Raw genomic sequence first — 10,685 nt, 5'->3', positions numbered from 1 at the left:
TACTATTGTATAGCTTTAATATGAGTTAAACAATACAACCAGGCTTAATTTGCAGCTGTATAGTTGAAGAAACAAACCAAGCAAACCCCCATGGTAAGAAAAGAAATATGTTTTTATTTTCTGCTTGTGTGAGATTGTACACTCTGGAGAAGGATGTCGAGATCAGACTGCACGTTGTTTTCAAATGTAGAAATAAAAAATAAAAAAAGAGTGAGAAAGAGAAAAAGATGCTGAACGATTTTGTTTGTCTGTGTTTCCAAACAAGCCCAGATGAATGAAATAGACATTTAAGTAGTGCATTACAGAGTGAGAACATCATCCTTCAAGCTTCACTGAATCCAATACGGTCCTGGCCTCTTTGTACTCCTCTGCTTCAGCCAAGTCCTTTTCTGTTTCCTGCAAACACAAGCACATACAGGATATCAATACTAACACTATCACACACACTTTTAAAATTACCAACCCATCAAATAGCATTACACGAAATCTAACTTACCATCTACAATCAACCCATAATTAACCTAGCCATTAAAAAGTCCACAGTCAATTCACATGGCTATTCACCAAATGATCATACTAAAGCCCTTTTCCTAACCCTAGCATAGCCCATTTTTAATAAAATTAACATTTACAATCCACATATTGATTTCACAGTGGAACGGTTCCGTAAAAAAATATATATATATGTGAGGGTCACATCTGTGCTAATCGAGTTCTGCTGGGTTCCTATGGTGGCCACCGCAGTGACAGAACTGCTAATGAACTGTAATGTGTGTGTGTGTGTGTGTGTGTGTGTGTGTGTGTGTTGGAAGGGATGAGAGTGGGCTTTGGTAGGAGGTGGAGAGGGACCCCCCCCCCCAGAGGAGTCATCTGTGATTTCCTCTCTCCTCCTCTCCCTTCCGCACGTGTCTCTCAGTGAGGCCACGGCTGCCTGACTCCTGCTCTCTGCTAATTGTGAGGACCCTGAGACATGCATGTGTGTGGTGGCGGCGTGTGTGTTCCTTTCTCTGGCTTCTTATATCGGTCACTACAGTCACACACCTGCATGATCAATGTGTCACTATAGACAGTCACACACACACACCCATCCACACCCCTGCATGATCAGTGTGTCACTTTAGACAGACACACCTGCACGATCAGTGTGTCACTTTAGACAGTCACACACACCGACATGGAAGCCAAAAACACTATCATGGATAAACCTGCAGCAAGAAAGAAAAAGGAGGATGGGTCTGGTTCCTCTCAGCGTTTTTCCTAGCTAACAGAGCCGTGCTTACTAGTATCTGGGACAGGTCTGCGTGTGCTATGGTCAAACGCCTGTGACAGTCTGGAATCATCATCTTGGACTCCTGTAGCACCTCCAACTGAAACACACAAAGAAAACACAGATTATTCATCAACACCACCATCTTCATTACCGTCTTCATCTACACCATTTATAAACATATAAGTTGTGTTACATTTTCTTCAAGGGGTCCCCCAAGCAAAACAAGTTTTTCAAAATAGTTGAAAAACACTGCCTTAGATTGTAATGTATTAAAGGTTGAAAAACAAAGTGTTACAGCTTCAATAGCTCCACGGTGCAGTTCCTTGAAATAGGTTTTGTCTTGGTTTAGTATCCCACATATGCTGTGCTAAGGTTAACATCCCACAACAAGCTCTCTGCCTGCGTGAAAAATGTTATATAGTTATTGATCGGGCAGGGAGTTGGGCAGCAGCAGGGGTCCTCACCTCACTCTGCCTCCAGCACACCTGGGTGAGTGGAGAAGACCAGAGCAGAGAGGTAGTGGCATGAAGATCAGGCATGGAGAGGTATTACTACACCTAGGGCAGGTAGCATCACGGTGATCATGCATGGAGAGGTATTACTACGCCTGTGGGGAAGCTAAGTTAGAGCCTGAGATGTCTGGGTCTGAGATACTCTGGAAAGGCAAATTCCCCTGACTGACAGGGTGGACCTAAAGAGAACAGAGGACTCAGCTAACACTGTAAGTCAGACACACCGCTAAGAAATTCCGGAGGTGAGGTGGAGAGACACAGGCAGTGATGCACACACAGACATGGTGAGGTGGTAGTGGTCATGGTGCCCTCCCAGTACCAGTGCAGTGGAATGATCCCATCAGCAGCAGGATAAAGACACATAACTAATCCACCCTGCCCTCTATCCACCATGCCCTTCATCCATCCATCCATCCACCCTGCCCTCCATCCAGATCTCCCTCCATCCATCCACCTGCCCTCCATCCATCCACCCACCCTGACCTCCATCCATCCATCCATCCACCCTGCCCTCCATCCAGATCTCCATCCATCTATATCTCCATCCATCTATATCTCCATCCATCTATATCTCCATCCATCTATATCTCCATCCATCTATATCTCCATCCATCTATATCTCCATCCATCCATCCATCCAGATCTCATCCATCCATCCATATCTCCATCCATCCATCCAGATCTCATCCATCCATCCAGATCTCCATCCATCCAGATCTCCATCCATCCAGATCTCCATCCATCCAGATCTCCATCCATCCATCCATCCTGATCTCCATCCATCCATCCATCCTGATCTCCATCCATCCATCCTGATCTCCATCCATCCATCCATCCATCCTGATCTCCATCCTGATCTCCATCCATCCATCCGCCTATTGTGCATGAAAGCATGACAGATGATCCTCTCCACAAGGTGTAATCCCTCGAATAACTGAGATTAAAACAAAGGTTGTGAGGTAGGGCACACAGAGGACACCTGCCACCGTGGGTCTTTATTGTCTATCACCCTCTCATTCTAATCTAAGCAGGGAAAATGATGGAGGGAGAGAAGGACTAAGAGCGAAAGAGAGCGAGGGAGACGAGGAGGATATGCAACAGCGATCTCCTAGCGGCTGTAAATTACCAGCATGTGTCAGTAATTATCAAACTCCTCCAAAGTTACATAATGTCATTAAATCAGCAAATGACTAAATCGCTAATGATCCCCCCCACCTCCAAGACTAATTCTTCATAATGATACTAAGCTGACCTCATTAAAGTGAATGTAGGGCTACTGGCAATGTCTGTTCGCTACTGTACTAGAATTCTATTTGATAATAGGTTTGTTAAATAAAGCACATTAGAAAGCTTCCACATTTAGCAATGAAGGTGACAAATAAAATGTTGACTAAGAAGAACATTCAATGTGATTTAAGCTATAATGCATCCCTTTTAAACCACGTCCTAACACTTTCCATTAAGTTGCTCTTATACCTGTGTAGTAACAAAGTAACATTGCACAGCATTTTAACATCTTGTATAATAAAAATATCTCTAAAATCCATTCAATATGCAACCACAAAACAATACTAACTTACTATGTAACAACTTAATAATGCAACATTACTATAGTTATAACATCTTTACTATACAGCTATAAAAGCAACTTAATGTAAAGTATGGGTTGGTCTATGTATGTAAAGTATGGGTTGGCCTATGTATGTAAAGTATGGGTTGGTCTATGTATGTAAAGTATGGGTTGGTCTATGTATGTAAAGTATGGGTTGGCCTATGTATGTAAAGTATGGGTTGGCCTATGTATGTAAAGTATGGGTTGGTCTATGTATGTAAAGTATGGGTTGGTCTATGTATGTAAATTATGGGTTGGCCTATGTATGTAAAGTATGGGTTGGCCTATGTATGTAAAGTATGGGTTGGCCTATGTATGTAAAGTATGTTTACAACTGAATGTAAACATCCTTTATTCTCCTGTGTTTTCACCCACCTGTTTCTTGATGACATACTTGGCCTCGGAGTCGGCCTCTTCGTCGCAGGCCTCTGCTTTCAGTCGTTCAATCTTCTCCTCCTGCTGCCTGGTCTCCTTGACATACATGACCTTCTCCTTCACCAGCCTGGGGAGTAAATAACAGATGACAAGACACAGCACCGTTTAGTTAAACACAACACACAATAAAAACAAATCAAAGTTCATGCCTACTAGATTAGTTAAAAACACACAGAAAAACACAAACACCAAAAGCTGTATCATTGAAGCCCTCAAGATGTCAAGGAGGAGGAGTTCTCATTCAACTAACCACCAGGTGAAGTAATAGTAACCTAACCAATATGTCCCATTGTTTCCAGATGTGTCCAGTGTGTGTATAATAGAACTGTGGGTCTACTACGGTACAGCCCCATGCCTTCCTTCTTTGCCTGATCACCACGCTTATCTGACGGTCTCTGCTTAACTGCCACCTCTAGCAGGACACACACTCTACTGGCCCATTCTACGATTAATTGATCATCAATTTAGTTTCAAATTTGGACCAAGTCAGGTGATAAATGGACCACTCTTCCTTGATTGTTAGTGAAAATGGGCTTGAGTACATTGATAAATGTTGATTATTTATCAATTACGGACCAAATGGAACTAAATCTATTAAATCAATTCAGACCTTCATTGGCATAATGGAGTTTGAAAATATTGCTATTGATAATGATTCCCGACTAATAGTATTTTTCCGGCTGCAGCTTTGCTTGTCGGGATGACAACGTGGAATTCATTTTTCATAAAATCAGCTGCGTGCGTTGGTTCGTGTGCGATCCTTCATTAATCAGGTCCATTAGCCAGAAACAACCTCTCCTCAGTGTTGCCGTGGCGCCTTGCTTAGCTGAGGAAGCCAACGGCACTCTGTCATATTTTACGTCAATTATCGCTCATTTTAATACATTTCCATCAAGATGCTGTTTAAACGGGCAGCATATGCAACAACGAACAGCAGAGGAGCCCTCCACCCCTCTTTTCCTCTCCTCCTCTATCTCAGGCTTTACACCGAATGAAGGATGTCACCTCTGAGGTTATTTAGAGGAAAAGAAGGCAGCAATGAGGGAGAGGGGAAGGAGAGGAAAGGGGGATTGAAATAATTTGAATAAAACTGAAGGACAGTCTAATAAAAATGTCCACCCCCACCTTCTCTCATCTAGGCCTGATGTTAATGTTTTATTTCTCTCAGGCTGGGTCTAGGAGCGCTGTGTGTGTGAATGAGGGGTGGGGTCGTGGCTGGTTTTAAATAGACCTGCCACCCTGGACTTAATGGAAAAGGCATCTCTCTGGAAAATAAGGAAGAAAAGGGAATTAGAGATCCGACACGCATTCGGCCGCTGCCTCCTCCAACAGCACTGTATTTTTGAGCCCCGGCCTAGCCCAATGCCCGAATGACAAAGCCAAATTACTGTTGTCATTTTATTAAGGGCATCCGCCTCGCTAGGGCAGAGAAGAGGTACTGACTGGAATGTACAACGCCACAAAGCCACTGGAACAGGCCTTACTGGGAGAGAGCAGACAGGGAGCTGCTACTAGGGTTTTAATAACATGGGGAATGAGAGAGAAAGAGAACGTGATAGAGAGCGGGAGAGAGAGAGCGGGTGGGAGAGAGAGCGGGTGGGAGAGAGAGCGGGTGGGAGAGAGACAGGAAGACATAGTAGGGTAGAGTACAGAGAAAGCAAAGGCAGTCTGTTCCATCTGACTGTGAACAGAGGCTGCAGGTTCCCTTATCAAGGTCATGCTGGAGGCCACTGAATGGGTAATGGATCTCTCCTTACTTTATACCCCAGTAAAATATTACATTTCTAGGACAGCTAATGATGAAATTAACCTATTCTGAATGGGAAAGGACTGAGAATGGAGATGTTTTATAATGTAAAGGAAGCCATTCTAGAATGGAGTTGTGTTTGAACCTGCACCACCTCTCATTACACCAGCGGGCCTACAGTTTCTCCACTGCATCAGACACCCTCTCTGTGACATCACCTTCTGAGGGAGAGTTCTAAGCCGGTACCGCCATTACCCACACTCATCAGGGAGCCCCGTTAGTAATGTGACCCTAATCAAAATAAGATCGATAGCACATTCACACAAAGGGAACCAGGGGGGGGAGCAAGACCGAGATAAATCCTCTTCATACTTAGACCTACTTTACTATTTATCGATTAGCAAATAGATCTATTATGACACCCAGTGCATTATGACAGAATTCTTTCAATTAATAGAAGCCACTGAGTAGCTTTCAGGAGATTAGCCTGAATGAAAATATCAAATGTCTGCAACAGAAAGAAAAGTATGCTGGAATTAAAAGTATAATAACAGTGATTAGAGAATTAGATCTTATCCTGACTGCTTTTGTTTGTTCAACTGAAAAAACAACAGATTATGGTCAGATGTTGGACTGTGGGGACTGAATGCCCTGTCAGGAAAAACATCAGTCATTTGCACCCAGGATATAATAATAATTGCACCCAGAACCTAATACTCTGTTTCACGAAATCGTGGCTCTCTCCGGAAATACTGTCCCCGTTCATACAGCCATCTGCGTTCTCAGTACACTGCGCAGACAGGAATAAAAAACTCTCCAGGAAGAAAGGCGGTGGTCTATCTTTTATGATCAACTACTTATGGTGTGGTTGTGATAACGTACAGCAACTCAAGTCCTTTTGTTCACCCGACCTAGAATACCTCACAATCAAATGCCGACCGTATTACCTCCCAAGAGAATCATCTTTGGTTATCGTCACAGCGGTGTATATTCCCCCTCGAGCCAATACCACAACGGCCCTCAAGGAACTACACTGGACTTTGTGGAAACTGGAAACCACATATCCTGAGGCCGCATTTATTGTAGTTGGGGATATTAACAAAGCAAATTTGAGGAAAACGCTACCAAAGTTCTATAGTACTCGTGCATTAAAAACTCTCGACCATTGTTACTCCCCCTTCCGGAACGGCTACAAGGCTCTCCCCCGCCCTCCCTTAGACATATCAGATCATGACTCCATCCTGCTCCTCCCTTCCTATAGGCAGAAACTCAAACAGGAAGTACCCGTGCTAAGGTCTATTCAACGCTGGTCTGACCAATTGGAATCCATGCTTCAAGCTTGTTTTGATCACATGGACTGGGATATGTTCCAGGTTGCCTCTGAGAATAACATTGACATATACACGGACACGGTGACCGAGTTCATCAGAAAGTTTATATATATTTTTATTTAACTACGCAAGTCCGTCAATAACAAATTCGTATTTACAATGACGGCCTACCCCGGACGATGCTGGGCCAATTGTGTGCCGCCCTATGGGATTCCCAATCATAGCCGGTTGTGATGCAGCCTGGATTCGAACCAGGTACTGCAGTGATGCCTCTTGCACTGAGATGCAGTGTCTTAGACCACTGTGCCACTCGGGAGTCAGAAATAGGCAAAACATCAGTACAGAGAAAGTGGAGTCGCAATTCAACGGCTCAGACGAGAGACATATGTGGTATAGGGGATGTTGTTCCCACTGTGACTATTAAAGCCTACCCAAACCAAAAACCATGGATAGATGGTTGCATTCACGCAAAACTGAAAGTGCAAACCACCGCATTTAACCACAAGGTGACTGGGAATATGGTTGATTACAAACAGTGTAGTTATTCCCTCTGTAAGGCAATCAATAGGCAAAACATCAGTGCAGAGAAAGTAGAGTCACAATACAACGGCTCAGACACGAGACATATGTGGCAGGGCCTACAGAAAATCATGGATTACAAAAGAAAAACCAGCCACGTCGCGGACATTGACGTCTTGTTCCCGGACAAGCTAAACACCTTCTTTGCCCGCTTGGGGATAACACAGTGCCACCGACGCGGCACGCTCCCAAGGTCTGTGGGCTCTCGCTCTCTGTGGCCGATGTGAGTAAGCCATTTAAGCGTGTTAACCCTCGCAAGGCTGCAGGCCCAGGTGGCATCCCTAGCCGCGTTCTCAGAGCATACTCAGACCAGCTGGCTGGAGTGTTTACGGAAATATTCAATCTCTCCCTATCCTAGTCTGCTGTCCCCACTTGCTTCAATATGTCCTCCATTGTTCCTGTACCCAAGAAAGCTAAGGTAACTGAACTAAATGACTATCGTCCCGTAGCACGTAGCACTCACTTCTGTCATCATGAAGTGCTTTGAGAGGCTAGTTAAGGATCATATCACCTCCACCTTACACCCTAGACCCACACCAATTTGCATACCACCTCAATAGATCCACAGACGATGCAATTGCACTGCTCACTGCCCTATCCCATCTGGAAAAGAGGAATACCTATGTAAGAATACTGTTCATTGACTGTAGCTCAGCCTTCAACACCATAGTACCCTTCAAGCTCATCATTAAGCTTGGGACCCTGGGTATGAACCCTGCCCTGTACAGCTGAGTCCTGGACTTCCTGACGGGGCGCCCCCATGTGGTGAAGGCAGGAAACAACAAGGGTACTCCCTGTTCACCCGTGACTGCGTGGCCACGCACGCCTCCAACTCAATCCTCAAGTTTGCAAACGACAACAGTAGTAGGCCTGATTACCAACAATGACGAGACAGCCTTCAGGGAGGAGGTGAGGGCCCTGGCGGAGTGATGCCAGGAAAATAACCTCTCCCTCAACGTCAACAAAACAAAGGAATTGATCGTGGACTTCAGGAGACAGCAAAGGGAGCACGCCCCTATCCACATCGACGACACGCAGTGGAGAAGGTGAAAAGCTTCAAGTTCCTCAGAGTACACATCACTGACAATCTGAAATGGTCCACCCACACAGACTGTGTTGTGAAGGTGCAACAGTGCCTCTTCAACAGGAGGCTGAAGAAATTTGGCTTGGCCCCAAAGACCTTCACAAACTTTTACAGATGTACAATTGAGAGAATCCTGTTGGGCTGTATCACTGCCTGGTAGGGCAACTCCACCGCCCGCAACCGCAGGGCTCTCCAGAGGGTGGTGCAGTCTGCCCAACGCATCACTGGGGGCACACTGCCTGCCCTCCAGGATACCTAAAGCACCCGATGTCACAGGAAGGCCAAAAAGATCATCAGGGACATCAACCACCTGAGCCACGGCCTGTTCAGCCCACTGTCATCCAAAAGGCGAGGTCACTACAGGTGCATCAAAGCTGGGACAGAGAGACTAAAAAACAGCTTCTATCCCAAGGAAATCAGACTGTTAAATAGCCATCACTAGCCGGCTACCACCCGGTTACTCAACCCTGCAACTTAGAGACTGCTGCGCTAAGTACATAGACATGGAATCACTGGTCACTTTAATCATGTTTACATACTGTTTTACTAATTTCATATGGATATACTGTATTTTAGTCAATGCCATTCCGACATTGCTCATCGTAATATTGATATATTTCTTAATTCCATTCTTTTACTTTTAGACTTGTGTATTTTTGTGAATTGTTAGATAATACTGCATTGTTGGAGGTAAGAACACAAGTATTTCGCTACAACCGCAATAACATGTGCTTAATGTGCATGTGACCACAACTTGATTTGTGCAACTCTAAGCTAAAACCATGATTGCCTTTTCAGCAAAAAGAGGCTGGCTCAGATGAGAATGAGTTTGCAGAAAATTAGCTTCAGTGCATCAAATGCCTGCATTTAGGCCTGTTTACAACTATACCGTCACTGATCATTAATAGGCCTGTAGCCAACATTCACATGAAAACGTAGCTACAACGCCTGATCTATATGGCTCTGATGAGTGACAAGAGAAAACAATGGTAGCAGTACTATCCATCCTGCCAGCTAGCTAGCTAGCTAGCAAGCTAGTAGTATAATAAGGCCAGATTGCCTCTGCTTATTGAGCACCTGCTAAGTGAATGCAAAGCATGTTGTATGTTAGCTTGTATGCTAGCTGTTAACAGTTACAGGCAACACAACAGGGAGGACTTGCTAACCTTAGCACAAGCGCACTTGTTATAAACACGTTGTATGAAATGCGAAAATGTCACTCAACAACATACAATTTAGATAATTCAAATATGTTATGAATTACAGGTTGTGTCGTTACTGCCTTATTTTGACTGACAATTCACGCACCTCCCTAAAGCACCGTTGTATAGTTAAATATATGCCGGCGAAGTACTCTCGAAGCACAGTCTGACTTCTGTCTCGAGCCGAAGTAGATATCCGCGGCCTTGTGGGTATAGCATGGGTGTAGCATGTTAGGCAGTTAGCAAGCTATCTTTTAAATATTTTATTAAGTAAAACTGCACTTACCGCTTTACTACACCAGTCTTGATTTTGATCTGTCGTATTCTTGGATCTGCCATGTTAACTGATATTCTCAAAATAAACAATAAGTGAATAGTCAATCGAAAAACGGTGAAACTACTGCTATCCAACACAGCACAATAATATCACGAAATCCTGGGCAGATTACTGTGAGTGAGCATGCGCACTACGTGCTGCGGGAGAAGTAGAGCACATCACAGTCATTGAGCACGTTTTCTTCTTCTTCCTCTTCTTTGTTTGACTTTCCGGCAGACTAGACGCTGTGTTGCGTATGGCTTCCTTTCTCAGGTCGGAATGATGGTTGCAAATTGTGGTCACAAACAAAAAAGGTAAAATGGGAACGAGAAAATCTTAAATTGCTGCAGTATCTTATCCTGCACCTATACAATACCCCCCCCAAAAAACGTTGGCCTGGGAGGATGGAATCCCTTCTCTCAAAACGTCCTGTAGATCTTCTGCACTAAAATCTTTCATACCCATATATTTATCTGCTGCTGCAACTACCACATCTATCTTGTGTTATTTTCTGCTCCATCAGCGCAGTGCAGTTGATCACCTTGGCTATAAATGCAAGAAAGTGCTTTCTCCATCCCAACTGTACACTCTCTCAGA

At 44.3% G+C, this 10,685-nt stretch overlaps 1 protein-coding gene across 1 annotated transcript; it reads right to left on the bottom strand.

Annotated features, from left to right (window-relative positions):
• On the bottom strand, positions 1 to 10,237 carry LOC120025875 (tubulin-specific chaperone A-like). Its single transcript, XM_038970585.1, has 4 exons — positions 10,059 to 10,237; positions 3,770 to 3,896; positions 1,281 to 1,367; positions 1 to 396 (listed from the first exon to the last, which is right to left on the bottom strand). Exons 1-4 carry the CDS (start codon positions 10,109 to 10,111, stop codon positions 316 to 318), a joined length of 348 nt encoding a protein of 115 aa, XP_038826513.1. The 5' UTR covers positions 10,112 to 10,237; the 3' UTR covers positions 1 to 315.
• Between the last annotated feature and the right edge of the window lie 448 nt (positions 10,238 to 10,685).

The sequence above is a fragment of the Salvelinus namaycush genome, chromosome 31 (assembly GCF_016432855.1).
Source record: "Salvelinus namaycush isolate Seneca chromosome 31, SaNama_1.0, whole genome shotgun sequence".
NCBI lineage: Eukaryota > Metazoa > Chordata > Actinopteri > Salmoniformes > Salmonidae > Salvelinus > Salvelinus namaycush.
The sequence above is the reverse complement of the archived record's forward strand: the minus strand, read 5'-3'. Positions and strand labels throughout refer to the sequence as shown.

Coding starts and splice junctions, on each gene's coding strand:
- LOC120025875 (XM_038970585.1), bottom strand. CDS start 10,111: ATGGCAGATCCAAGAATACGACAGATCAAAATCAAGACTGGTGTAGTA. Junction 3,897..10,058: donor AAGACTGGTGTAGTAAAGCG/GTAAGTGCAGTT, acceptor TTTACTCCCCAG/GCTGGTGAAGGAGAAGGTCA. Junction 1,368..3,769: donor AGTATGTCATCAAGAAACAG/GTGGGTGAAAAC, acceptor TGTGTGTTTCAG/TTGGAGGTGCTACAGGAGTC.